The sequence below is a fragment of the Gorilla gorilla genome, chromosome 19, assembly GCF_029281585.2.
Source record: "Gorilla gorilla gorilla isolate KB3781 chromosome 19, NHGRI_mGorGor1-v2.1_pri, whole genome shotgun sequence".
Lineage (NCBI taxonomy): Eukaryota > Metazoa > Chordata > Mammalia > Primates > Hominidae > Gorilla > Gorilla gorilla.
In genome coordinates, this window is record NC_073243.2 from 19,894,840 (window position 1) to 19,922,149 (window position 27,310).

A 27,310-nucleotide genomic window follows, 5' to 3' on the forward strand; every position below is an offset into this window, starting at 1 on the left:
CCATGCCCAGATAACTTTTGCATTTTTAGTAGTGACGGGGTTTCACCATGTTGGCCAGGCTGGTCTCAAACTCCTGACCTCAGGTGATCCACCCTCCTCGGCCTCCCAAAGTGCTGGGATTACAGGTGTGAGCCACCGCACCCAGACACAAGTGGCGACTGAGACTTAAGAGACATGAAGGGGCTTGGCTAAGTTGCAAAGCAGGTATGGAACCAACAGAGGGGCTGTGGAGCTGTGCAGAAAAAACAGGAAGGCACTAACCCAGGGTAGCGTGTCCATAGCCCCCACCTTGTCCAGCACCACATCCTCCCTTCACCTCAGGGCTGCAGCTCCTCCGCCTCCGCCTCCTCAGGGCCCACATCCTGTGCCTCTCTCCCTTATCATTCTGATCCTGCCAGTTTCTGCCACGCCTCTGTCTGAACTTTGCTCCGTGCTCCAGGCTTGTTTTCCTCTGGACCTGGGAACCACTGGCTTACTTTCACTCACCGCCTGTCCTTCCTGACACTTCACCATGTGTACGGGAAAATGTGCCCGCTGTGTGGGGCTCTCCCTCATTACCCTCTGCCTGGTCTGCATTGTGGCCAACGCCCTCCTGCTGGTACCTAATGGGGAGACCTCCTGGACCAACACCAAACATCTCAGCTTGCAAGTCTGGCTCATGGGCGGCTTCATCGGCGGGGGCCTAATGGTGAGAAGGCTGGCAGGGGAGCCCGGGCCAGCTGGCTGGGTGCCACCTAAGGGGTTCTGAACAGGAGGGAGAGGGAGAGAGGAATAAGGATGGTTGCTTGGGAGAGGATGGCAATGGCTTGGTGGGGGCTAGGAGCCCTCTGGAGTCAGTCCTGGAGGAGCCCCAGGGTCCCAAGCTGAATGTCTGAGGGGCACAGAAAGGACGAGAACCTCACTGCTCTAAAGAGCTCCCCTACTGGGTAGGGAGCATGTCCTGCCTGTCCTCCCTGTCCCCACTGTTGAGCAGATGCTGGGAAAACCTCACTACAATGGTCGAGGCAGAAGGAGCAGCTGGTTGTCAGAGACGTCATCAGGGCAGGATAATACCAGGCATGAGGGCGGGGTGCAGCGATATTACCCAGAGCCAGGGACTGCCCTTACGGATCAATCACCCTCCCTTGTCTCCACGTCCATTCACTCTCACCCCACATTTCTGGAAGCCCAATCTGTGCGGACTGCTAAGGATAAACTCAGAACTTAGGTCAGTATGGCAGGGAGGATGCCCTCAAGTCGTCTTCCGGGAGACGAGAATCTATTTGCCAGGGGCGGAGGTGGGGGTTGGTTTTTGTGTTTTTTTTTTTTTTTTGAGACAGGGTCTCTCTCTGTTGCCCAGGCTGGAGTGTGGTGGTGCGAACATGGCTCACTGTAGCCCCAACCTCCTGGGCCCAAGCAGTCCTCCCACCTCAGCCTCCGAGCAGCTGGAACCACAGGTGGGCATCACCACACCCAGCTAACTTTTAAATATTTTATTTATTTTTATTATTTTTTTATTTTTTTTGAGACGGAGTCTCGCTCTGTCGCCCAGGCTGGAGTGCAGTGGCGCCATCTCCGTTCACTGCAACCTCTGTCTCCTGGGTTTAAGCAATTCTCCTACCTCAGCCTCCTGAGTAGCTGGGATTACAGTCACGTGCCACCACACCCAGCTAATTTTTGCATTTTCAGTAGAGACAGGGTTTCGCCACGTTGGCCAGGCTGGTCTCGAACTCCCGACCTCAGGTGATCCGCCCCCCTCGGCCTCCCAAAGTGCTGGGATTACAGATGTGAGCCACTGCCCCAGCTTACATTTTTTGTAGAGACGGAGTATCCCTGTGTTGCCCAGACTGGTCTCAAACTCCTGCGTTCAAGTGATCCTCCTGCCTCAGCCTCCCAAAGTGCTAGAATTATAGATGTGAGCCACCACGCCTGGCCAAGACTAGGATCTGTCAGAAGTGGAGGAAAAGGAGACACAGATTTCCCCAATTTACTAACCCCCATCTTCCAACTCTCCACCCACTTAGGGAAACTTTGGGATGGTCAACCTTGTTTAATATCTTCATGCGATAAAGACAAAAGATCTACCCAGCACAGTTCCCCACTTCTCAGGACGGTTGGCTAATGACATTCTCCAGGGGAGAGCTCCCCTTGGTCCCTTCTGCTGGTCACACCTCGCTGGTCACACCTCTATTTGCTAAAAGAGGATACCTCTCCTTTAACCAACAATCCCCTCTTACTCTCTAGTATCTTTTCTTCTACTCCCTCCTCCTGCATGGATTCTTGGCTGCTGTACTCTACTCTATCGCTCTAAACTCAACTCTCTTTGAGAGTCACACTCCTCTCAGGCTGACACACTTAGCCATTGTCACGGGGTGCTCCCTCTGCAACCTAAACCACCCCTGTCTCCCCACACTCCTCTGCCCCATCTAACCAGCTTGCTTCAGCGGAGCTCCCTGAGTCTGCCTTCCCCAAACCCAAATATGCATTCACAGCTGCCTTCCTTCCACCTCTGTGCCCAGAGTCACTCTCAAGAAGCACCACCCGGTGGGCATGGTGGCTCACGCCTGTAATCCCAACACTTTGGGAGGCCGAGGCGGGCCAATCACCTGAGGTCAGGAGTTCAAGACCAGCCTGGCCAACATGGTGAAACCTCATCTCTACTTAAAGAAATATACAAAAATTAGCCAGGCATAGTGGCGGGCGCCTGTAATCCCAGCTACTCGGGAGAGTGAGGCAGGAGAACCCGGGAGGCAGAGGTTGCAGTGAGCCGAGATTGCGCCATTGTGCTCCAGCCTGGGCGACAGAGCAAGACTCCATCTCATACATAAATAAACAAATAAATAAGCGCTGCTCTATATCACAGGGACACAGACAGGTTCCTGCTCTCCCTGAAGCTTGTGTTCCCTTTAGTAAGGCCACCAGTCTCACGGAAGCAAGGCTGGAAGTCCCACGAGAGCAAGCACTGCCTGCTTTGTTGGCCACTATGTACCCAGTGCTAGACCAGCACCTTGTACTAAACAGACACCCAATTAATAGTCACGGAATGGCAGTGTGTGCCTGTAGTCCTAGTTCGGGCCCAGAAATGAAAGATTGCAGTGAGCTATGACCACGCGCCACTGCACCCCAGCCTGGGCAACAGAGCGAGACCCTGTCTCAAGAAAATAAAAAATAAAAAAGTCATTGAATGAAGTATAGAACTAGGCAAGGCAATTTCAGATAGAAGTAGGTACCATCGGCCGGGCGCAGTGGCTCATGCCTATAATCCCAGCACTTTGGGAGGCTGAGGCAGGCGGATCACCGAGGTCAGGAGTTCACGACCAGCCTGACCAACATGCAGAAATCCTGTCTCTACTAAAAATAGAAAAATTAGCCAGGCGTGATGGCACATGCCTGTAGTCCCAGCTACTCAGGAAGCTGAGGCAGGAGAATTGCTTGAACCCGAGAGGCGGAGGTTGCAGTGAACCAAGATTGCACCATTGTACTCCAGCCTGGGCAACAAGAGTGAAACTCTGTCTCAAAAGTAAAAAATAAAAATAAAATGAAATGGTGCTGGCATGAAGAGCTCTTAGGCAAAGCAGATGCCACTTTTTATAGGATTTTCAGGGACGGGCTCTATGAGGTGATGTCTGAACTGAGACCCAAATGACAAGAAGAAGGTGTGAGTGTTGCAGACACTGGGGACTGGTAGTACAAAGCCTAAGGTGGGAACAAGCTCTACACTTCTGAGGATCAGACAGGTGGCCGGTGAGGTGAGATGTAATGAGATGAGGTCTGAGGAGGGCAGAGGCTAGGCCTGGAACACCCTGAAAAGCCACAGTGGAGTCATTTGAATTTTTATTATTATAAGTACAACAGAAAACTATTGAAGGACTTTTTTTTATTTTTGAGACGGAATCTCACTGTGTTGCCCGGGCTGGAGTGCAGTGGCGCGATCTCGGCTCACTACAAGCTCCGCCTCCTGGGTTCACGCCATTCTCCTGCCTCAGCCTCCCGAGTAGCTGGGACTACAGGCGCCCGCCACCACGCACGGCAAATTTTTTTTTTTTTGTATTTTTAGTAGAGATGGGGTTTCACCATGTTAGCCAGGATGGTCTCGATCTCCTGACCTTGTGATCCACCCGCCTCGGCCTCCCAAAGTGCTGGGATTACAGGAGTGAGCCACCGCGCCAGGCCCTATTGAAGGACTTTTGGCACTTTGTTTTTTGACAGTTTAAAACTTTTTATTTAAGTCACACAGACAAGTACCCAGATCCTTAGTACACAGCTCAACAAACTTTTACAAAGTGAGCACATCTGAGCCCAGGTCAAGAAACAGATCATTACCAGAAGCCCAGACATGCCTCTCACCACACACGGAACCCCAGAATCACTTCACCAACAAGCGTAACCACTATTCTGTCTTCTAACCCCATAGACGAGTTTGGCTTATTTTGCACTTTACACAAATGGAATGATAGAGTATGTGTCTGGCTTTTTTTTGAGACGGAGCTGTTGCCCAGGCTGGAGTGCAGTGGCGCTATCTCAGCTCACCGCAACCTCCGCCTCCCAGGTTCAAATGATTCTCATGCCTCAGCCTCCAGAGTAGCTGGGGTTACAGGCATGCGCCACCACGCCTGGCTAATTTTTGTATTTACTTTAGTAGAGATGGGGGTTTCGCCATGTTGGTCAGGCTGGTCTCGCACTCCTGACCTCAGGTGATCCACCCACCTCGGCCTCCCCAGGTGTTGGGATTACGAGCGTGAGCCACCGCGCCTGGCCTGTGTCTGGCTTCTTTAGCTCCATATTACGTTTGTGAGAGCCACCCATATTATAAGGTGTAGCTGTAGTTTTCTTTTTTCCTTATACATTCTATTATGTGACTATACCTCATTTATACATTCCACTGTTTGGTTGTTTTTTTTTTTTTTTTTTTGCTTTTTTGCTTTTTTGTGTTTTTTGAAACAGAGTCTCGCTCTGTCACCCAGGCTGGAGTACAATGGCGCCATCTCGGCTCACTGCAACCTCTGACTCCCAGGTTCACATGATTCTCCTGCCTCGGCCTCCTGAGTAGCTGGGATTACAGGCATGTGCCACCGTGCCCAGTTAATTTTTGTATTTTTAGTAGAGACGGGGTTTCGCGATATTGGTCAGGCTGGTTTTGAACTCCCAACCTTAGGTGATCCGCCTGCCTCGGCCTCCCGGAGTACTGGGATTACAGGCATAAGCCACTATGCCCAGCCCATTCTACTGTTGAAGATCTGGATCATTCCCAGTTTGGTTTTTTTGCAAATAATGCTGCTACAAATATTCTCGTAGATGTATTTAGGTACAAATACGTGTGCATTTCTATTGGATAAAAACCTAGCTGTAAAACTGCTGATTCTTAAGCCATGCAAATATTCAGCGTTAATAGATATTGCCGGTTTTCTGTAGTTCTTATGCCAATTTCATTCCCAATGGCAGTGTGAGAGGTCTGGTTGCTCCACACGCCACTGGAATGAAGAAGACTCCTTTGACCACTATGTAGAGAATGGGCAGTAGAAGGTCTGCAATATATACAGAAAAAGACCAAACTGAGCTGGGCGTGGGGCCTCACGCCTGTAATCCCAGCACTTTCGGAGGCCGAGGCCGGCGGATCGTGAGGTCAGGAGTTCGAGACCAGCCTGACCAACATGGCGAAACCCCGTCTCTACTAAAAATACAAAGTTAGCAGGGCGTGGTGGTGCATGCCTCTAATCCCAGCTACTCGGAAGGCTGAGGCAGGAGAATCTCCTGAACCCGGCAGACAGAGGTTGCAGTGAGCCGAGATCATGCCACTGCAATCCAGCCTGGGTGACAGAGCAAGACTCCGTCTCAAAAAAAAAAAAAAAAGAAAAAGAAAAGACCAAACTGAGGTCACGGAAGACATCCAGGAGAGATGAGAGTGGCTTGGACTAGGCCAGTGGCTATGGAAATGGAGAAATATGAGCTGATTCAGGCTATAAACACAGTGTTTTCTTCTTCATTTATGATGACACTTTTCACTAAGACAAAAAGATGGTGAAGAATGAGACAGAGAAGCACATACTACAAAGGGAAGCAAACACTTTAATCAAAAGAGTAAAAATCTCAAATAGGGCCAGGTGTGGTGGCTCATGCCTGTAAAATCCCAGCACTTCGGGAGGTGAAGGCAGGAGAATCGCTTGAATCCCAGCATTCAAGACCAGCCTGGGCAACATAGTGAGACTCTATCTCAACAAAAATTTAAAAATTAGCTGGGTCTGGCCAGGTGCAGTGGCTCACACCTGTAATCCCAGCACTTTGGGAGGTCGAAGCAGGCTGATCAGCTGAGGTCAGGAGTTTGAGACCAGCCTGACCAACATGGAGAAACTTTGTCTCTACTAAAAATACAAAGTTAGCAGGGCGTGGTGGTGCATGCGTGTAATCCCAGCTACTCGGGAGGCTGAGGCAGGAGAATCACCTGAACAAGGGAGGCAGAGGTTACAGCGAGCCAAGAATCATTGCACTCCAGCCTGGGCAACAAGAGCAAAACTTCGTCTCAAAAAAGAAAAAATTAGCTGAGTGTGGTGGTACAAGCCTGTAATCCCAGCTACTCTAATGCTAAGGTGAGAGGATCACTTGAGCCCAGGAGGTCAAGGCTGCAGTGAGCCATGATCATGCCACTGCACTCCAGTCTGGGCAACAGTGTGAGACCCTCTCTCAAACAAAAGCACAGTGTGAGACCCTCTCTCAAACAAAAGCAGAAACCTCAGACAAGTAGATCATTCAAAATTGGTAAATCCAACAGGCAATTCTAGGTGTGTTTGGATTCACAAGCCTCCAGTAAGTGACCTAACCAGGGAGGCTAAAGTAAGGTGTCAGCATGGGTCCTGGCCCTGCCATGAGACAGGAAGAGGAGAGAGCAGGTGTTTCTCTGAGGTTGCTGGGGATGATATAATAGAACTGAAACTCTCAGCCCTTTCCCTGGAGAAGCACAAAATGCTGCCTTGGATGGTATGTGCCAGATAAGACACATGAGGAGCCAGGCACAGTGGCTCATGCCTGTAATCCCAGCAATTTGGGAGGCTGAAGCAGGAGGATTGCTTGAGCCCAGGAGTTCGAGATCAGCTAGGCAACATAGTAAGACATGAACTCTACAAAAAAAATTAGCCAGGCATGTTGTTCCGCACCTTTAGACCCAGCTGCTCGGGAGGCCGAGGTGAGAAGATCATTTGAGCCCAGGAGGTTGAGGATGCAGTGAGCCATGATTGCACCACTGCATTCCAGCCTGGGTGACAGAGTGAGATCCTGTCTCAAAAAGCAAACACACACACACATGAAAGCAAAAAGCAAGACAGCTGTGGAATTCCAGAGATAGGAGACAGGCAAAGAACCTGACCTGGTGCAACAAAGATAAAGGTAACGGAGCCAGATGAGGAGGCTTAAATGCCTTACAAGAGTTAGGCGTTCAAGTTACAAGTCTTGGCCAGGCGCGGTGGCTCACGCCTGTAATCCCAGCACTTTGGGAGGCTGAGGCGGGCGGATCACGAGGTCAGGAGATCAAGACCATCCTGGCCAACATGGTGAAACCCCGTCTCTACTAAAAATACAAAAAATTAGCCCAGCGTTGTGGCATATGCATGTAGTCCCAGCTACTCAGGAGGCTGAGGCAGGAGAATCACTTGAACCTGGGAGGTGGAGGTTGCAGTGAGCCAAGATCACACCACTGTACTCCAACCTGGTGACAGAGTGAGACTCCGTCTCAAAAAAAAAAAAAAAAAAAGAGTTCAGTCTTGATGGGCTTCTCTGTGAAGAGACCCTAAAGGATTTGAGCAGAGAAAAGACCAGTTGAAAGCTATGTTTAGGCCAGATGCAGTGACTTACACCTGTAATCCCAGCAATTTGGTAGGCCAGGGCAGGAGGAGCCCAGGAGTTCAAGACCAGCCTGAGCAAATAGCAAGACCCCATGTCTACAAAAATTTTTTTAATTAGCTGGGAATGATCACGCATGCCTGTCATACCAGCTACTCAGGAGGCTGAGGCAGGAGGATCACTTGAGCCCAGGAGGTCAAGGCTAAAGTCAGCCATGATCAAGCCACTGCATTCCAGCCTGGGTGGCAGAGTGAGACCCTGTTTCAAAAAGAAAGAAAGAGAGAAAAAAAGCTATGTTTAACCTGATAGAGGATAGAGTGTAGGGTGGCATGGGGCAAGAGCTATGGGAGTGTAATAGGGAGGCTGAGAACACCCTCATGGGAGGTGATTAGGGATTCAATGTGGGGAAGAACTCACAGATTCGGAGCCACTTAAGGAAAAGTTGAGAAAATTTGATGTCTTTCTGGGTGCAAGATTAAAGCTTTCCAGCCTGGCTGACCTAGTAGATGTTATTTTTTCCACTGATGGAGACAAGAAAGTCAAAGGGAGATGAATTTGAGGAATATTGTGAGATGAGCGTGAGGCTGGTTGAATTTGAGCTAAAACCAAGATATTCAAGTGAACATAGGATCTGGAGGCATCAGTTTTGGAGGCAACTTCTGGCAGAGTGAAGAGCTGATTCCCTGAAAGGGGACGGGCATTGTTAGGAAAGCCACAGGGAGAAAAAAAGACCAAGGGTTGAATCTTGGAAAATGCTACACTCCATATCAGACCATCCACTAGCACTCTTCCACACTCTACTGTAATCCCAATTCACCAGACACTCCAACACCTCTATCCCTTCCTGCTGCTGAGGGAACTTATAAATATTGAGTTACTCTGAGCCAGTCTTTTTTTTTTTTTTGAGATGGAGTTTCGCTCTTATTGCCCAGGTTGGAGTACAATGGCACGATCTCAGCTCACCACAACCTCCACCTCCCAGGTTCAAGTAATTCTCCTGCCTCAGCCTCCCGAGTAGCTGAGATTATAGGCATGTGCCAACACACCCGGCTAATTTTGTATTTTTAGCAGAGTTGGGGTTTCTCCATGTTGGTCAGGCTGGTCTTGAACTTCCGACCTCAGGTGATCCACCCGCCTCAGCCTCTCAACATGCTGGGATTTCAGGTGTGAACCACCGCGCCCAGCCTCTGAGCCAGTCTTAACACCTAGTCAGTTTGTTCTCCCATTAAATCCTGAGAACAGACCTGTGAGGTAGATCTTCCAGACCCATTTTACACAGGCAAAACTGAGACCCTGAGAGATGAATCAATTCATAGCATGTGAAGTAGTTTCCCTGATTTCCATTCAGTAGGGCACCTACTATGTGCCAAGATTGGGGAAAATAATGATATTGGGCCCTACCCTCTAGAGGCCACAATCTGGACAGAGATAAGGTAGGCACGTAAATAAGGATAAAGTAAGGTGAAGCCCAGCAGCTCCAGGAGACGTAGAGATAAGGTCTTCTACAGTCCAAAGGGCTGAAGGCGTCACAGGCAGCTTCCTGAAGGAGGTAGGCACTGATGCAAGTCAGGCCTGGAGGATCTGGGGGGACGTGCTATAATAATGACTCTTGTCCCACAGGTACTGTGTCCGGGCATTGCAGCCGTTCGGGCAGGGGGCAAGGGCTGCTGTGGTGCTGGGTGCTGTGGAAACCGCTGCAGGGTAAGATCCAGATTAAGAAGGAATTCAGGACTGGGGGTGGTGTCTCATGCCTGTAATCCCAACACTTTAGCAGGCTGAGGTGGGAGTACGGCTTGAGCCAGGAGTTCTAGACCAGCCCAGGAAACATGGCAAGATCCCTATCTCTACTAACAATACAAAAATTAGCCGGGCGTGGTGGCAAGCACCTGCAATCTCGGCTACTCGGGAGGCTGAGGTGGGAGGACCGCTTGAGCCCAGGAGGTCCAGGCTGCAGTAAGCAGTGATTTAAAAAAAAAAAAGAAGAGAAAAGATACAGAAATTAGCCAGGTGTGGTGGCGGGCACCTGTAATCCCAGCTACTCAGGAGGCTGAGGCAGGAAAATCACCTGAACCCAGGAGGCAGAGGTTGCAGTGGGCCGAGATCACGCCATTGCACTCCAGCCTAGGCAACAAGAGTGAAACTCTGTCTCAAAAAAAAGAAAAGAAAAGATACAGAAATTAGCCAGGTGTGGTGGCGGGCGCCTGTAATCCCAGCTACTCAGGAGGCTGAGGCAGGAGATTGCGGTGAGCCAAGATTGTGCCATTGCATTCCAGCCTGGGCAACAAGAGCAAAACTCCGCCTCAAAAAAAAATGTATTTTTATTTTATTTTACATTTATTTATTTTATTTATTTTAGACATAGTCTTGGTCTGTCACCCAGGCTGGAGTGCAGTGGCACGATCTTGGCTCACTGCAGCTTCCGCCTCCCTAGTTCAAACCATTCTTGTTCTTCCAGCCTCCCAAGCAGCTGGGATTACAGGCGCCTGCCACCACACCCAGCTAATTTTTATATTTTTAGTAGAGACGGGGTTTCACTGTTGGCCAGACTAGTCTGAAACTCCTGGCCTCAGGCGATCTGCCCCCCTTGGCCTCCCAAAGTGCTGGGATTACAGGTGTGAGATATCGTGCCCAGCCTCGAGTCAGGTTTAAAATAAATTTCCCTTCAAACCCCGGGCTTGCAGTTAGGCTAACCCGAAAGCCAGCAGCCGCCAAGATTCACTGGGGTTGTAGTTCCCCCCCTCTCCCCCTCACCCACCTACCCCTCAGGATCATTGAGATCTGAGATTTGTGGGTGCCAGGGAGGGGTGGGGTGGGGCCTGGGAGTCTGCAGAGGAGCTTGTGTAGCTAGGAATTCCATAGAGAGTGCTGTGGTTCTGCGAGGACAGGTGCAGAAACCGAGTCCGAATTTCTAATTTTTTTTTTTTTCTTTTTGAGACGAGGTCTGGCTCTGTCGCCCAGGCTGGAGTGCAGTGGCGCGATCTCGGCTCACTGCAACCTCCGCCTCCCGTGTTCAAGCTATTCTCCTGCCTCAGCCTCGGGCATGTGCCACCACACCCGGCTAATTTTTGTATTTTCAGTAAAGACAAGGTTTCTCCATGTTGGCCAGGCTGGTCTTGAACTCTCGACCTCAGGAGATCCACCCGCCTCAGCCTCCCAAAGTGCTGAGATTACAGGGGTGAGCCACCGCGCCCGGCATTAAAAAATACATTTTAACAACCCGACTGGAGCAGATTTCGATAATGCGTGGGGGCTGGCGCTGAGCGTCGTCACCCACAGGTGGGGAGATTGGGCCTTACCTCCCCTTCCACACCACAAACAGATGCTGCGCTCGGTCTTCTCCTCGGCGTTCGGGGTGCTTGGTGCCATCTACTGCCTCTCGGTGTCTGGAGCTGGGCTCCGAAATGGACCCAGATGCTTAATGAACGGCGAGTGGGGCTACCACTTCGAAGACACCGCGTAAGATTTAGCCTGTATTCGTGTCCTCCATTCTCTGCCTCTCCCCTCCCGCCCTTCCCCCGTGGACTGGGACACCTGGGCGGGACTCGACTTCGAGGGCACTCGCTCCACGTGGGCTACCTGGGCCTTAGCAAATCCCCTGGGACGTATTCTTGGGGGCGAGGGTGGCGCACGCGCACGCTGCCTTCTCCCACGTGGCCTTACCCCTCCCACAGGGGAGCTTACTTGCTCAACCGCACTCTATGGGATCGGTGCGAGGCGCCCCCTCGCGTGGTCCCCTGGAATGTGACGCTCTTCTCGCTGCTGGTGGCCGCCTCCTGCCTGGAGATGATACTGTGTGGGATCCAGCTGGTGAACGCGACCATTGGTGTCTTCTGTGGCGATTGCAGGAAAAAACAGGTGAAATGGCTTGCGGTGGAGTTGTAGAGGGAACCTGCCTGGTCCTGGCTGCGTTCTCACCTTCTCTTTTCCGCAGGACACCCCTCACTGAGGCTCCACTGACCGCCGGGTTACACCTGCTCCTTCCTGGACGTCTACCTGGCTCGCTCACTCCCTTGCTCGCTAGAATAAACTGCTTTGCGCTCTCTTCTCTGTCTGAGATGGTGCCTTCTGTAAGAGGAGTGTGCGAGAGGCTACAGATACACCTGGCCTTTGGGGCCCCTGCACCCCACTTGTACTTTCTTAACGAATAGATACTGAGCTATTTGGTTGCGCTGGAAATAAGGATGGTAAACAAGACAGACAAGTTTTATTCTCTCAAAGAACTTGGCATTCCAAGGGTGGAAGATAGGCAATTTTTAAAAGAAGCAAAAAATTATTTCAATAGGTAATAAGCACTTTTTTTTTTTTTTTTTTTTTTTTGACGGGGTCTCGCTGTCACTCAGGCTGGAAGGCCGTGGCACGATCTCGGCTCACTGCATCCTCCACCTCCTGGGCTCAAGCAATCCTCCCATCTCAGCCTCCCAAGTAGCTGGGACCATAGGCATATGCCACCATGCCTTGCTAACTTTTTTGTATTTTTTGTAGAGACGAGGTTTCGCCATGTTGCCCAGGCTGGTCTCGAACTCCTGAGCAAAAGTAATCCTCCCACTTCAGGCTCCCAAAGTATTGGGATTACAGGCTTGAGCCACCGTGCGCGGCCAATAAGCACTTTTTAAAAGCACGTTGGTAATGGGATTGATATTGACTTACGGAGAGATTCTCTTTTATGACAGGGAAAATTTGAGAAAATGAAATTTGAGCTAAGATCAGGAGGGCTTGCTAACCATCTGGATATTTGGGGGATTATAGGCCGAGAGAACAGCAAGGACAAAGATCCTAAACAGGGATCAGTTTTGTAGGAGAAAATAATGAAAACTATGGAAAAGACACTGTAACCTCTTAAGCTCTAGAAAATGGAACTGTAAAGCCATTGTGGCCTTGTCACCTCCTAATTTGGTAGAATTTTTTTTTTTTTTGACAGGGTCTCACTTTGTCACTCAGGCTGGAGTGCAGTGGCACGATCTCGGCTCATTGCAGCCTCCACCTCCTGGGCTAAAGCAATCCTCCTGCCTCTGCCTCCTGAGTAGCTGGGACTACAGGCGCACACCACCATACCCCTGCTAATTTTTGTACTTTTCGTAGAGAGGGGATTTCACCATGTTGCCCAGGCTGGTCTCCAACTGCTGAGCTTAAACAATCCACCCACCTCAGCCTCCCAGAGTGCTGAGATTACAGCTGTGAGCCACCACATCTGGCCATAATTTGGTAGAATTTTCTTAATCTTAGGTCACTGGTTCAGAAAGGAGACAACCTAGGCACCTAATGGGGGCAGGGTATCTGCAGACTCTCTCAGAAAGCCAGACTTCCTGGCCCCGCACGATGGTGCAAGCCGGTAATCCCAAAACTTTGGAAGGCTGAAGCCAGTGGATCACTTGAGGCCAGGAGTTCGAGACCAGCTTGGCCAACATGGGGAAACCCCATCTCTACTAAAAATACAAAAATTAGCTGGGCATGGTGGTGGGTACCAGTAGTCCCAACTACTCAGGAGGCTGAGGCAGAAGAATCGCTTCAACCCAGGAGGTGGAAGTTGCAGTGAGCCAAGATCATACCACTGCACTCCAGCCTGAGTGACAGAGTGAGACTCCAAAAAAAAAAAAAAAAAAAAAAAAAAGCCAGACTTCCATCACTTGTCTGAAAATTATCTGTTTAAGTGCGTTTTTCTCGAGTCCATAACTTTTCAGCAATCTACCATAGACCCCTGAGACCAAATCCAAATGTATGCCTCACCTAATGCTAAGTTAGGAGGGTAAAAGGAGACTCAGTTCCCCATCCCTTAAACAGGCGAGACCAGCCGGGCATGGTGTCTCACGCCTGTAATCCCAGCACTTTGGGAGGCCAAGGTGGGCGGATCATGAGGTCAGGAGATCGAGACCATCCTGGCTAACACTGTGAAACCCCGTCTCTACTAAAAATACAAACAAAAAAAAAATTAGCCGGGCGTGGTGGCGGGCGCCTGTAGTCCCAGCTACTCGGGAGGCTGAGGCAGGAGAATGGCGTGAACCCGGGAGGCAGAGCTTGCAGTGAGCCGAGTGAGCCACTGCACTCCAGCCTGGGGGACAGAGCGATACTCCGTCTCAAATAAATAAATAAATAAATAAATAAATAAATAAATAAATAAATAAATAAATGAAATAAAATAAACAGGCGAGACCAAAGTCATCTCAGAGAAGCTTTAATAGCAAGAAGTGGGACTAGCCTCCTGGCCCGGGAGAGAGCAGTGGCGGCGGCGCCGTTCAACTGCGGCAGCAGAATAAGCGCGCGTCGTTCAGCGCAGTGTCATCGCCGAGGACTCTAGGTCCCTGGATCTTGGTCTGCAGGCCGCACGCGCCCTTGGGGCAATGGTCACTCCAGTCTCCAAAGTCTCCCCAGCTCAGCCCAGGCCCCTGCAGTTCCTCGCCGTCTGAACAGCGGAAGCGCACGTTGTTCGCTGCTGTGTTGTCACCGAGGGTCGTGGGTGCCTCCACGCGAAGCGAGAAAGCCACTAGGTAGGCGCCGCCGCGACACCACAGCGGCTCACTCCATTCGCCCCAGCTGCAAGGCAAAGGGAGATGCGTTGCCTCTGCCGGCGCTCCCATTCACCAAGCCCTTGAGACTTTCCAAGCCAAGTGCTGTGTATATGACCTGGTGGGCTGGGTGCTCCCTGACCTCCGCCGAGGAGCGGAGGAGGGGTCTTCCATCCACCCTTCGCCTCCCCGGTCTATACTGCCCCGTAGCTCTGGAGGAGCCAGCCTGCCTGTTGCGACGGAGTATGTAATAGAGGGTAAGGGACATACCATCACCCCAAGGGATCCTCGACCCCTGTGCCCCACCTTCCAGACTGGGACTGTACCACGTGCGTATTGCCTAGGACGTTCCCGCGCGCGCAGTGCAGCCTGATCCCATTCAGTGCAGTGTCGTCGCCAGGAATGCCTTGGGGAGGCTCCACCTGGGTATAGAGGAGAGGAGCAAGGGCGAGTCACGGAATTATCATACTTGGCTCTATGGTCCCACGCATCTCCGCCCTCTCCAGGACCTACGCCTGAGCCCCAACCTTGAGCGAGAACCCGCTGGCGAAGAATCCATCGGGACACATCTCAGGCCAGGCCCAGTCGCCCCAGGGACCCCCGTTGGTCACTTCGATGACCGCCGTGTAGCCGTTCCGGCCATCTGCCTGTGCACATGTGAAACCAGTCGCCCGCAGAAGCAGCAGCAGCGGCAGCAGCTTGGCTCCTGCGCCCCGCTCCATCCTGCAGCGTCTGTGAATCAGGCCTCCTAAGCAGATTTATATCAGTTTGGCCTCTGTGAGGGCTCCGATTGCAGAAGGGCCTCCCAGATTAAGTGAAACCCAAAACTAATCCACTCCCGGAACCCTATTTCCTGCTCCCGGAGGCAGAGGCTCCCAGAGCTAGGGTAGGAGGGGCAGTGAGAGAGGGCGAATTAAAATAACCATCACCTACTGAATATTTACTATAGGCTACGAATTATGGTTAGCGCTTTGCAGTATTTTGTTTAACCCTCACAACAATTTTTGGGGGGTGAGAATTATCCTTCCTATTTTGTAGATGAGGGAACTGGCTCAAAAATGGCAAGCAACTTGCCTTAGGTTCACAGCCAAGCAAGCTGGGAAACATTCCAGCAGTGAGAGCGGAGACAGAGCGGAGACCAGGGCTAGGGATGGAAGTGACCTCCCGGGAGTCCCACCAGTGACGGGATGGGGCAAGAGCAACCCGGAGACCTCCAGGATGTGAGGGGACATCAGAGTGAGGATAGGACAAGAATCCTCGAACTGGAGAAGCTGAGAAAACTCCTGTCAGCTCAGAAGTCTCTTCCTCCTCTGAGAGGTCTTCTGAGAGATCAGGGCCCTAACACCTTGAGAATCCGGGACACTCCTCCCTAACTTAGAAGAAGATATACACAAACAGAAATAATTCTTTTTTATTTTTATTTTTTATTTTTTGAGTCGAAGTCTCACTCTGTCGCCCAGTGGCGGCATCGCAGTGGCGCGATCTCGGCTCACTGCTACCTCCACCTCCTGGGTTCAAGCGATTCTCCTGCCTCAGCCTCCCGAGTAGCTGGGACTACAGGCGCGCGCCAAGACGCCGCCCCGCTAATTTTTGTATTTTTAGTAGAGACCGGGTTTCACCGTGTTGGCCAGGATGGTCTCTATCTCTTGACCTTGTGATCCGCCTGCCTCGGCCTCCCAAAGTGCTGGGATTACAGGCGTGAGCCACCGCGCCCGGTCCAACAGGAATAACTCTAAGAAGTTTGGGGACAGGAGACTAAGAACCCCTAAGAAAAGATCATGCTGTTTCTTCCATTGCTTTCGGTATCCTTATATCCTTTCCTGGAATGCCTTTCCCCCTGTGACCACCAGATGGACTCCTAATTTGCAAAACAAAAAGCGAGAAAATCTGGCTAAGTATGTTTTTTGTTTGTTTGTTTGTTTTGAGACGAAGTCTCACTCTGTTGCCCAGGTTGGAGTGCAGTGACGCCATCTCGGCTCACTGCAACCTCTGCCTCCCGGGTTCAAGCGATTCTCTTCCCTTAACCTCCCGAGTATCTGGGATTATAGGCGTTCGCCACCACGCCCAGCTAATTTGTATATTTTTAGTAGAGACGGGGTGTTGCCATGTTAGCCAGGCTGACCTCAGGTGATCCGCCCACCTCGGCCTCCCAAAGTGCTGGGATTACAGGCGTGAGCCACCGTGCCTGGCCTAAAAATGCCTGGCTAAATTTGTTAGGGGCCACAACCCCAGATTTACCTGTCCCTCATACACACTCCTTTGTTTATTCAATACCTATTTAGCAATAATATGTTTTGGCTTAAGCAATATTCCACTTGCTGTAAGCAAGAATAACAAGGCCCCTGTCATCAGAGGTCACATTCCAGTGGGGGAGACAGAGGATAAATTCTCCCCCAGTGGACCTTGAGCTCTGTGAAGGCACTTTTGTATTCTTGAAGCCTAGTACGTGCGGAAGTACTTAATAAAAGTTGGTGCAATGAATGATTGAAGAACCAATCTGGAGTTTTGAAAATTAAACCACAAAAATGCAAAAGGATAAAGCCTGACGTACGTATATGATTGCAAGAGGTCATGTATCCAGGTCAAGACAAAGTCCCCTGGGAATAAGATAGAGAATTTAGAAGTGGGTGTTCCCGGCTGGGCGCGGGGGTTTACGCCTGTAATCCCAGCACTTTGGGAGGCCAAGTTGGGCGGATCACAAGGTCAGCAGTTCGAGACCAGCCTGGCCAGTATGGTGAAATCCTGTCTCTACTAAAAATATAAAAATTAGCCGGCACTTTCCAGCCTGGGCGACAGAGCGAGATTTTGTCTCAAAAAAAAAAAAAGAGAGCGAGAGAGAAGTGGGTGTTCCCTGGATCCCAGAGCCGTGCAATGCTTGAACTTAATAAGATTTATAGGGCAATTGTGGTCAGCTTTTCCATTTAGTGTTTTCACATACGTTATCATTTAATCCTCACATGAGGCTTGCAAAGTACCTATTATTATCCTCAATTTACAGTGGAGGGAACTCAAGCCCAGAGTGAATTTAGGGCCCACACCACTGCTCAGTAGGGGAGCTGTTCTGGGCCCTGCCTCTCTTCCCAATACTCAGAGTGCCTCTTACTACAGCTGGCCCTACAGGGAATGGAAATGCACTGATCTGTCACTGCTGTCGAATCCCCCAAATTCCCTTCACCCAGTTCCTCGCACCCAGGGTAGCTGCCCTTTGGGGCGAAGGGCACAGGGGAAGGGGCCTTAGGTTAATTATTAACCCTTTGCGCCTCAGGGCACCACGGGCTTCTGTCCCCTCCTGGAGGCGGAGGGACACGGACTGGCTAGGCGCTGGTGAGGGGGCGGCGGTCCCAGCAGCAGGCATGCGAGTGGCGGTGCGGCCCCCAGCCCTGCGGCACTGGTTCAGCCACTCAATTCCTCTCGCTATCTTCGCGCTGCTGCTGCTTTATCTCAGTGTTCGGAGCCTAGGTGAGCTGCCCCTTCCCTCACTTGCTCCGGGAGGAAGCCCGGAATCCAGGCCCTCACGACTCAAGCCTCTTTCTCGAGCCCTCACCGCTCCGCTTCTCCTCTCCCCAGGCGCCCGCTCGGGCTGCGGATCCAGGGCGCAGCCCTGCGTTCCAGGGGGAACGGCGCCCTTCCAGGTACGCTAGGCGCAGGATTGGGCGCGGGCGCTCCAGGAGGGACCAGAACAGGGGGACGTGGAGCCAGGCTGAGGGTCCGGCAAAGGGCGGGTCCTCCCCCGGTCTACCCTCTCCCGTCGGAAGCTGAGCGCACAGCAGAAGAGCCACCAGCTAAACCTTCGGAACAATTTCTTCAGGGCGGAATCTGCTCCCACCTCTTCCCATCGTGTCTCCCCACCAGGTCCGGCAGGAGTCGGGAACCCTGGAGGCCCCGGAGAGGAAACGGCCTCCGTGTCTGGGCCCTCGGGGGATGCTGGGCCGCATGATGAGGCGGTTCCACGCCAGTCTGAAACCCGAAGGGGATGTGGGGCTGTCGCCGTACCTGGCGGGATGGAGGGCACTCGTCGAGTGAGTGGCCTCCCGCCCCCCAACCGGTCCCCGCCCCCTTGGCGGCTCCATCTCCATTCTCTCAAATCGTCTCGCCCGCAGGTTCCTGACTCCCCTCGGCTCCGTCTTCGCCTTCGCCACTAGGGAGGCCTTCACCAAGGTGACAGACCTGGAGGCTCGGGTGCACGGCCCGGACGCGGAGCACTACTGGTCCCTGGCGGCCATGGCGGCGTGGGAGCGGAGGGCGGGACTGCTGGAGCAGCCGGGGGCGGCCCCCCGGGACCTGACCCGGAGCTCGGGCTCTCGCACGCTGCTCCTGCTGCACCGCGCGCTGCGCTGGTCCCAGCTCTGCCTCCACCGGGTGGCGACCGGCGCGCTGGGAGGCCCGGACGCGGGCGTGCAGTGCAGCGACGCCTACCGTGCGGCCCTGGGTCCGCATCACCCCTGGCTGGTCCGTCAGACCGCCCGCCTCGCCTTCCTCGCCTTCCCGGGTCGCCGCCGCCTGCTGGAGCTGGCGTGTCCCGGAGCCACCGAGGCGGAGGCGCGGGCCGCGCTGGTCCGGGCCGCCGGCACCTTGGAGGATGTCTACAACCGCACCCAGAGCCTGCTAGCCGAGCGCGGCCTGCTCCAGCTGGCCTAAGACGGCGGCTGCGGGGACCGGCGGGAACGGAGCGGACCGCCCGGGGTGGGGCCGCGCAGCCCGGGGTCAGTCCTGCAGCCCGCGCCGCGACCGCCTCCGTATCCCGCCTCTTCCGTGACGTCGCCGCGGCGAGGGCCGCCCCCGGCAGGGAATGGCGTTGAGCTCCCTCTGTCCGCAGTCTCGGAAAGACGGGAGGAGCTGTGAGGAATAAAAAGCAATATTTGGCAGCGTCGACGTAGGGCGTTTTGTGTGATGACGACAGGCGCTTAAGGGAAATAAAAAACGAATGTGAGAAGATGTGTCATCTCCGTTCTCGGCAGCCGAAAGACTCACGCTCCCCCGGCCTATCGCAGTCACTCCCGTGGCTTTGGTTGCCAACCACACGCTGAGTCTCCAGCCCAGACTTGTCCCTGAGCTTCACCCCTGTGCAGCCAAGAGTACAGCAAGCATCCTGCACACTCCACAGACGCTGCAAATGCAACACGTCCAACACGGGTCCCACCACCATCCCCCTAAGAACTGCACCTCCTCCCGTGTTCCCTGTCTCTGTGAATAGATGGCACCCTCACCCTTCAGCTACCCAAGCGCATGTGCGTCATGCCTCACACCAAGCAGGTGCTCAGCTCCATAATGTATGTTTATTAAATGACTCCACGGCCACTCCCACAATGAACAGGAAAGATCTTGCCATTTCATACACTGATAACTCCCAAATCACAACTTCAATCCACTTTCTCCTGGACTCCAGAATCCTACATATACGATTGCCTATTCGGTATTTCCACTTGGATGTCACCTAGGCATAGCAAACCTACCATGTCCAACACTAAGCTCCAACACTCCCTCCCCACGAAAATTCTCCCTTCATAGTCTTTGCTGGCTCAGTGAATGACACTTCATTCTTCCAGGTCCTCAGACCAAAAACCTCGTCATCCAGACCCTTCTGGGTTTTTTTTCGTTTTGGTTTGGTTTTTTTGTTTGTTTGTTTGTTTGTTTGTTTGAGACAGTGTTTCGCTCTTGTTACCCAGGCCGGAGTGCAATGGCGCGATCTTGGCTCACCGCAACCTCCACCTCCCGGGTTCAAGCAATTCTCCTGCCTCAGCCTCCCAAGTAGCTGGGATTACAGACATGCACCACCACACCAGGCTACTTTTTGTATTTTTAGTAGAGACAGGCTGTCTCCATGTTGGTCAGGCTGGTCTTGAATTCCCGACCTCAGGTTATCCGCCCGCCTCGGCCTCCCAAAGTGCAGGGATTACAGGTGTGAGGCACCGCGCCCAGCCCCAGCCCTTCTGTTTCTCTTTCATCACATCAGCATCCAATCTGTGAAAATCTGAGCAGTGCCCACTTTCTCCACTCCTAGTACCTTTGACTATGAAGGGAGACTACATCCTAGATTACTGCACTAGCCTCCTCATTGTTTCTCTGTCCATCCTTTCCCTCCCTATAATGTATTTTATTTTATTTTTGTGCCCCCTCTCTCACCCTCCTATAATGTATTTTATTTTATTTACTTATTTACTTATTTTGAGACGGGGTTTCGCTATTGTCCCTGAGGCTAGAGTGCAGTGGCGCAATCTCGCCTCACTGCAACCTCCACCTCCCAGGTTCAAGTGAGTCTTCTGCCCCAGCCTCCTGAGTAGCTGGGATTACAGGCGTCCACCACCACTCCCGGCTAATTTTTGTATTTTGTAGAGACGGGGTTTCGCCATATTGGCCAGGCTGGTCTCGAACTCCTGACCTCAGGTGATCCAACCACCTCGGCCTCCCAAAGTGCTGGGATTACAGGCGTGAGCCACCACGCCCAACTGTTGATTGTTATTTATTTATTTATGTATTTATTTGAGATGGAGTCTCACTCCCATCGCACAGGCTGGAATGCAGTGGTGTGATCTCGGCTCACTGCAACCTCCACCTCCCAGGTTCAAGCAATTCTCTTTCTTCAGCCTCTTGAGTAGCTGGAATTACAGGCATGTGCCACCACACCCACCTGATTTTTGTATTTTTAGTAGAGACGGGGTTTTGCTACGTTGGCCAGGCTGGTCTTGAACTTCTGACCTCAGGTGATCACCCACCTCGGCCTCCCAAAGTGCTGGGATTATAGGTGTGAGCCACCGCGCCTGGCCAACGATTCTTTTTTATTACGAGAGAATGTTGGATTTTTAAACTGCTTTTCTGAGTTTATTGAGATAATTTTGCATTTTTCCTTTATTAATATGGTATATTGCATTAATTTTCATATGTTGAACCAATGTTGTATTCCTTTTTTTTGTTTTTTTTTTTTTTTGAGAACAACTCTTGCTCTGTTGCCTAGGCTGGAGTGCAGTGGCATGATCTAGGCTCACTGAAACTTCTGCCTCCCGAGTTCAGGTGATTCTCCTGCCTCAGCCTCCCGAGTAGCTGGGACTACAGGCACACCACCATGCCAGGCTAATTTTTGTATTTTTAGTAGAGACTGGCGAACATGGTGAAACCCTGTCTCTACTAAAAATACAAAAATTAGCCGGGCACGGTGGCATGTGCCTGTAATCCCAACACTTTGGAAGGAGAATCACTGGAACCCGGGAGGCAGAGCCTGCAGTGAGCCGAAATTGTGCCACTGCACTCCAGCTTGGGCAACAGCACAAGACTCTGTCTCAAAAAAACAAAAAACTAAAAAGAAAAAAACAACAAACAAAAAAAAATCAGCAAACTAGGAATAGAAGGGAACTTCCCCTGCCTAGGCATCTGTGAAAAACCCAGGGCTAACAGCACTCTCAATGATGAAAGACTTTTCCCTAAGCTTTCTCCTAAGCTTTTCCCCTAAAATGAGAAACAAGACAAAGATGTCTGCTTTTGCCAATCTATTCAACATTGTGCTGAAGTAACTAGCCAGAGCAACTAGGCAAGATAATGAAATAAAAGGCATCCAGATTGGAAAGGAAGAGATAAAATTATCTCTATTTGCAGATGATATGATGGTTTATATAGAAAAACCCTAAAGAATATAGACACAAACTCTTAGAACTAATAAATGGCCAGGCACGGTGGCTCACGCCTGTAATCCCAACACTGGGAGGCTGAGGCGGGCAGATCACGAGGTCAGGAGTTCAAGACCAGCCTGACCAACATGGTGAAACTCCATCTCTACTAAAAATACAAAAATTAGCCGGGCATGGTGGCGCTCACAGGAGAACTGCTTGAGCCCAGGAGGTGGAGGTTGCAGTGAGCCGAGATTGCGCCACTGTACTCCAGCCTGGGCAACAGAGTAAGACTGCAAAAACAAAAAAACAAAAAAGAACTAATAAATGGTTCAATGAAGTTGCAGAATACAAGATCAAAACCAAAATCAGTTGTATTTCTATGTACTAGCAATGAACAATCCAAAATGAAATTAAGAAGACAATGTCACTTATAACAGCATCAAAAAGAATAAAATACTTGGGAACAAATTTAACCAAAGAAGTGCAAGACCTATATATTGAAAACTATTATAAACACTGTTAAAAGAAATTAAAGGGCCGGGCGCAGTGGCTCACGCCTGTAATCCCAGCACTTTGGGAGGCCGAGGCGGACAGATCACGAGGTCAGGAGTTTGAGACCAGCCTGGCCAATATGGTGAAACCCCGTCTCTACTAAAATTACAAAAATCAGCCTGGCGTGGTGGCAGGCGCCTGTAGTCGCAGCTACTTCAGAGGCTGAGGCAAAAGAACTGCTTGAACCTGGGAGGTGGAAGTTGCAGTGAGCCAAGATCACGCCACTGTTCTCCAGCCTGGGTGACAGAGCAAGACTCTGTCAGGAAAGAAAAGAAAAGAAAGAAAGAAGGGAGGAAGGAAGGAAAGAAAAGAAAAGAAGTACTACAAAGCTACAGTAATCGAGACAATATGATACTGGCATAAGGATAGACATATAGATCAATGAAACAAAACTGAGAATCCAGAAGTAAGTCCATACATGTATGGTCAATGATTTTTAACAAGGGTGCCAAGATCATTCAATGGGGAGACAGTCTTTTTTTTTTTTTTTTTGAGTCGGAGTCTTGCTCTGTTGCCCAGGCTTGGGAGTGCAGTGGCCCGATCTCGGCTCACTGCAAGCTCCGCCTCCCGGGCTCAGACCATTCTCCTGCCTCACCCTCCCGAGTAGCTGGGACTATAGGCGCCCACCACCACACCCGGCTAATTTTTTTTTGTATTTTTAGTAGAGGGGTTTCACCGTGTTAGCCAGGATGGTCTCAATCTCCTGACCTCGTGATCCGCCTGCCTCAGCCTCCCAAAGTGCTGGGATTACAGGCGCGAGCCACTGCACCCGGCAGGTCTTTTCAACAAATGGTGCTGGAACAACTAACTGACTATCCATATGCAAAAGCATGGATTTGGACTTCTACTTCACATCACATACAAAAATTAACTCAAAATGGACCACAGACCTAAAAATGTAAGAGCTGGCACTATAAACTTTCATGCTTCAAAGAACACCAATGAAGGACATGAAAAGACAATCCAATGGGAGAAAATATTTTCAAATCATGTATCTGATGTTTCTAGTACCTAGAATATTAAAAAGGACCCTTACAACTCAACAATAAAAAGACAAATAGAGCCAGGCACAGTGGCTCATGCCTGTAATCCTAGCACTTTGGGAGGCTGAGGCGGGAGGATCACCTGAGGTTAGGAGTTCGAGACTGGCCTGGCCAACATGGCGAAACCCCATCTCTTTAATAAAAATACAAAAATTAGCCGGGCATGGTGGCACGTGCCTGTAATCCCAGCTACTTGGGAGGCTGAGGCAAGAGAATTGCTGGAACCCAGGAGGCGGAAGCTGCAGTGAGCCGAGATCACACCAGCATAAAAAGACAAATAGAGCTGGGTTCAGTGGCACACACCTGTAGTCCCAGCTACTTGAGAAGCTGAGGCAGGAGGATCACTGGAGCCCAGGAGTTCAAGGCTGATATAGTGCACCATGATCCCATCTGCACTCCAGCCTGGGAAACACCGCAAGACAAACCCACCCCACACACACACCCCACTCTCGTCTCAAAAAAAAAAGTAAACCCCAAAAATATATTAAACAAAAGACATATCCCAATTTTAGAATGTGCAAAGAACTTGAATAAACATTGCATCAAAAAAGACATACAAATGGCCAATTATCTCATGGAAATATGCCCAGCATCACTAATCATTAGAAAAATACCAATGAAAACCACAGGGTACCACTTCACACCCACTAGAATGGCTATAACTAAAATAATGCACAATAACAAGTGTTGGTGAGGTTGTGGAGAAATTGGAACCCTCATACATGGCTTGTAGGGATGTAAAATGGTGCAGTTTCTGTGGAAAACAGTTTGTCGGTTGCTCAAAATGTTAAACATACAGTTATCATAGAACCCATAAATTCCTCTGCCAGCATATACTCCTAAGTATATAACTAAAAGAAATGAAAACATGGTGTGGTCACTTTAGCCCAAAGACTCTCAGGTTTATTTTGTGGGCCCTTTGGACTGTAACTCCATAAGATTGGTATGGCGCAAGCCACTAGGACTGTTTTTTGTTTTGTTTTGTTTTTGTTTTTGTTTTGAGACAGAGTCTTGCTCTGTCGCTCAGGCTGGAGTGCAGTGGCGTGATCTCGGCTCACTGTAACCTCCGCCTCCCAGGCTCAAGCGATTCTCCTGCCTCAGCCTCCCCAGTAGCCGGGATTACAGGCGCGCCCCACCACGCCCGGCTAATTTTTGTATTTTTTAGTAGAGAAGGAGTTTCACCATGTTGGCCAGGCTGGTCTTGAACTCCTAACCTCATGATCCGCCCGCCTCAGCCTCCCAAAGTGCCGAACGGTTTTTGGGTTTTTTTTTGGTTTTTGGAGGGGGTTTTTTTGCTGACTTTCTTGTTTTGTTTGTTGCTTGCCACGCTGCCATCAAGTGCTCACTGTCGCAAAAGAACCGTCCCCATGCAGTACTGTACTGTTCTTTTCCCTTCTGCCGTCAACCTCGGAGTAGCTTCGCTCCCAGAAGGCCTCAAAGCGCGACCAAAGAGCGTGACAGAGCGCTTTACGACAGTTGCTTTGAGGCAGTACCGGAGGAGAAAGATGGCGGCTACCTTACTAGCTGCTCGGGGAGCCGGGCCAGCACCGGCTTGGGGGCCGGAGGCCTTCACTCCAGACTGGGAAAGCCGAGAAGTCTCCACTGGGGTGAGGAAGGAGTCGGGGTTCATAGGACGTGCACAAGGCCTGACGCGATGGGAAGATAAAGCCTGAGTGGGGTTGAGAGATCTGGCAGGGGTGGAGGGGAGGTGGAATGTGTTGTACTCCAGGAATGGGGAGAGGTACCCCGAGGATGGTGGAGTGGTGCGGTAGCTTCGTAGTGGGAGGTGGAGGGTGGGCTGAAGTTTGAAATTCTGAAATCCTGCGAGGCTAGTGAAGATCTTGGGCTTAAGTACGGGATGAGTCTTTTGAGATTTGAGGGTTGGCATTCTGGTATTCTGCGGGGTGCTGAGGCCCCTATAAGATTTGAAAATGGTTCAGCGACGCACAGATTTTGTATTTTGGGAACTAGGTAGAGAGATCATTGAGGTTTGTGTCTGCTGGAGAATGTAGACTTACTCCTTTTTCCCTTTTCCCAGACCACTATCATGGCCGTGCAATTTGACGGGGGCGTGGTTCTGGGGGCGGACTCCAGAACAACCACTGGGTGAGCTCAGGACAGATTTGTGAAAGGTCTTCCCATCTTTCTTTTCCTTTCCTGCCTGCCAGCCCACCCTGCCTGCCTCCACAGACCACTGTGGGAAGAGAGGTTTCTTCTCTCTCTGGAGATAAAGATTTGTCCCAACTTTTGTTACTTTCAGTTCCCCTCACTCGTTAGTGGAATCCTTACAAAAGTCTGTTCTCCAGCCCGCTTCAGTTTGGAAGAGAATAAGCAATACTGGAGGCCAGGCACGGTGGCTCACGCCTGTAATCCCAGCACTTTGGGAGGCCAAGGCGGGTGGATCACCTGAGGTCAGGAGTTCGAGACCAGCCTGGCCAACATGGCGAAACCCCGTCTCTACTAAAAAATACAAAAATTAGCCATGCGTGGCGGTGCGTGCCTGCAGTCCCAGCTACTTGGGAGGCTAGGGCTAGAGAATCGCTTGGACCCAGGAGGTGGATGTTGCAGTGAGCAGAGATCGCGTCACTGTACTCCAGCCTGGGCAACAGAGCGAGACTCCATCTCAAAGAAAAAGGAAAAAAAGGCAATACTGGACATCCTATCCCTGAGCCCTAAGAGAGTGGGTAGTGATGGGATGCAGGTGGAAGACCGGTGGGCTCCTTTCCTCACTATTCTGCCATCCTGCAGGTCCTACATCGCCAATCGAGTGACTGACAAGCTGACACCTATTCACGACCGCATTTTTTGCTGTCGCTCAGGCTCAGCTGCTGATACCCAGGCAGTAGCTGATGCTGTCACCTACCAGCTCGGTTTCCACAGGTGCTTGTGGGCAGGGGAGGGGCAAGTATCTGAAGGGAGTTGGAAGCTGAGGAGCTAAATAGCCTGACTTCTAGGTCTTGAAACTTTCTCTATGACTTCCCTGACCCTCTAGCATTGAACTGAATGAGCCTCCACTGGTCCACACAGCAGCCAGCCTCTTTAAGGAGATGTGTTACCGATACCGGGAAGACCTGATGGCGGGAATCATCATCGCAGGCTGGGACCCTCAAGAAGGAGGGCAGGTCAGATCCCCACCCGACCAGAGCACACTTGAGCCAGACCTTTTATCCTCTCCCCAGCCATTTTCTTTTTCTTTCCAGTCTCTACCTCACTTATTCTTACCATTAACGTGCCTCAGACCAAAAGCAGAATGGACAGGTGAATGTACATGTGTTGGAGGGAGGATACGACTGGTGACTCTTGTCCTTCTATCTGGCAGGTGTACTCGGTGCCTATGGGGGGTATGATGGTAAGGCAGTCCTTTGCCATTGGAGGCTCCGGGAGCTCCTACATCTATGGCTATGTTGATGCTACCTACCGGGAAGGCATGACCAAGGAAGAGTGTCTGCAATTCACTGCCAATGGTGAGAGCTTAGGCTTCTGGGCCTATGAGCTTCAACCCCAACTACCCAAGCCAGGCCAGCATTCCTCATTCCTTGCAGTGATCCCAGCATCTGAATCTGAACCCAGCTTTCTCCTTTTATCCACAGCTCTCGCTTTGGCCATGGAGCGGGATGGCTCCAGTGGAGGAGTGATCCGCCTGGCAGCCATTGCAGAGTCAGGGGTAGAGCGGCAAGTACTTTTGGGAGACCAGATACCCAAATTCGCCATTGCCACTTTACCACCCCCCTGAATCCTGGGATTCTAGTATGCAATAAGAGATGCCCTGTACTGATGCAAATTTAATAAAGTTTGTCACAGAGAA

At 51.2% G+C, this 27,310-nt stretch overlaps 4 protein-coding genes across 7 annotated transcripts; 3 read left to right on the forward strand and 1 right to left on the reverse strand.

Moving 5' to 3' along the window:
- The first annotated feature begins 463 nt into the window (after positions 1-463).
- On the forward strand, positions 464-11,852 carry TM4SF5 (transmembrane 4 L six family member 5). The gene is made up of 5 exons (XM_004058333.4): positions 464-688; positions 9,430-9,510; positions 11,129-11,265; positions 11,481-11,664; positions 11,741-11,852. The coding sequence occupies exons 1-5, from the start codon at positions 512-514 to the stop codon at positions 11,753-11,755; spliced, it is 594 nt and encodes a 197-aa protein (XP_004058381.1). The 5' UTR covers positions 464-511; the 3' UTR covers positions 11,756-11,852.
- Positions 11,853-13,962: 2,110 nt separating this feature from the next.
- Positions 13,963-17,663, reverse strand: VMO1 (vitelline membrane outer layer 1 homolog). Of its 2 annotated transcripts, none has more exons than XM_004058335.4 (3): positions 14,837-17,663; positions 14,636-14,731; positions 13,963-14,337 (listed from the first exon to the last, which is right to left on the reverse strand). In XM_004058335.4, the coding sequence occupies exons 1-3, from the start codon at positions 15,029-15,031 to the stop codon at positions 14,320-14,322; spliced, it is 309 nt and encodes a 102-aa protein (XP_004058383.4). In that variant the 5' UTR covers positions 15,032-17,663; the 3' UTR covers positions 13,963-14,319. The 2 variants fall into 2 exon arrangements, with proteins under 2 accessions (XP_004058383.4, XP_004058382.4); XM_004058334.4 differs by having other exon boundaries at positions 14,616-14,731.
- GLTPD2 (glycolipid transfer protein domain containing 2) lies at positions 17,615-18,947 on the forward strand. 2 transcript variants are annotated; one of them, XM_004058338.5, is made up of 4 exons: positions 17,615-17,768; positions 17,877-17,941; positions 18,162-18,328; positions 18,410-18,947. In XM_004058338.5, exons 1-4 carry the CDS (start codon positions 17,663-17,665, stop codon positions 18,945-18,947), a joined length of 876 nt encoding a protein of 291 aa, XP_004058386.4. In that variant the 5' UTR covers positions 17,615-17,662. The 2 variants fall into 2 exon arrangements, with proteins under 2 accessions (XP_004058386.4, XP_055223218.2); XM_055367243.2 differs by having other exon boundaries at positions 17,615-17,941.
- Positions 18,948-24,893: 5,946 nt separating this feature from the next.
- PSMB6 (proteasome 20S subunit beta 6) lies at positions 24,894-27,310 on the forward strand. 2 transcript variants are annotated; one of them, XM_004058341.5, is made up of 6 exons: positions 24,894-25,112; positions 25,544-25,611; positions 26,254-26,385; positions 26,498-26,627; positions 26,825-26,969; positions 27,096-27,310. In XM_004058341.5, the coding sequence occupies exons 1-6, from the start codon at positions 25,011-25,013 to the stop codon at positions 27,236-27,238; spliced, it is 720 nt and encodes a 239-aa protein (XP_004058389.1). In that variant the 5' UTR covers positions 24,894-25,010; the 3' UTR covers positions 27,239-27,310. The 2 variants fall into 2 exon arrangements, with proteins under 2 accessions (XP_004058389.1, XP_004058391.1); XM_004058343.4 differs by having other exon boundaries at positions 24,951-25,112; positions 27,076-27,310.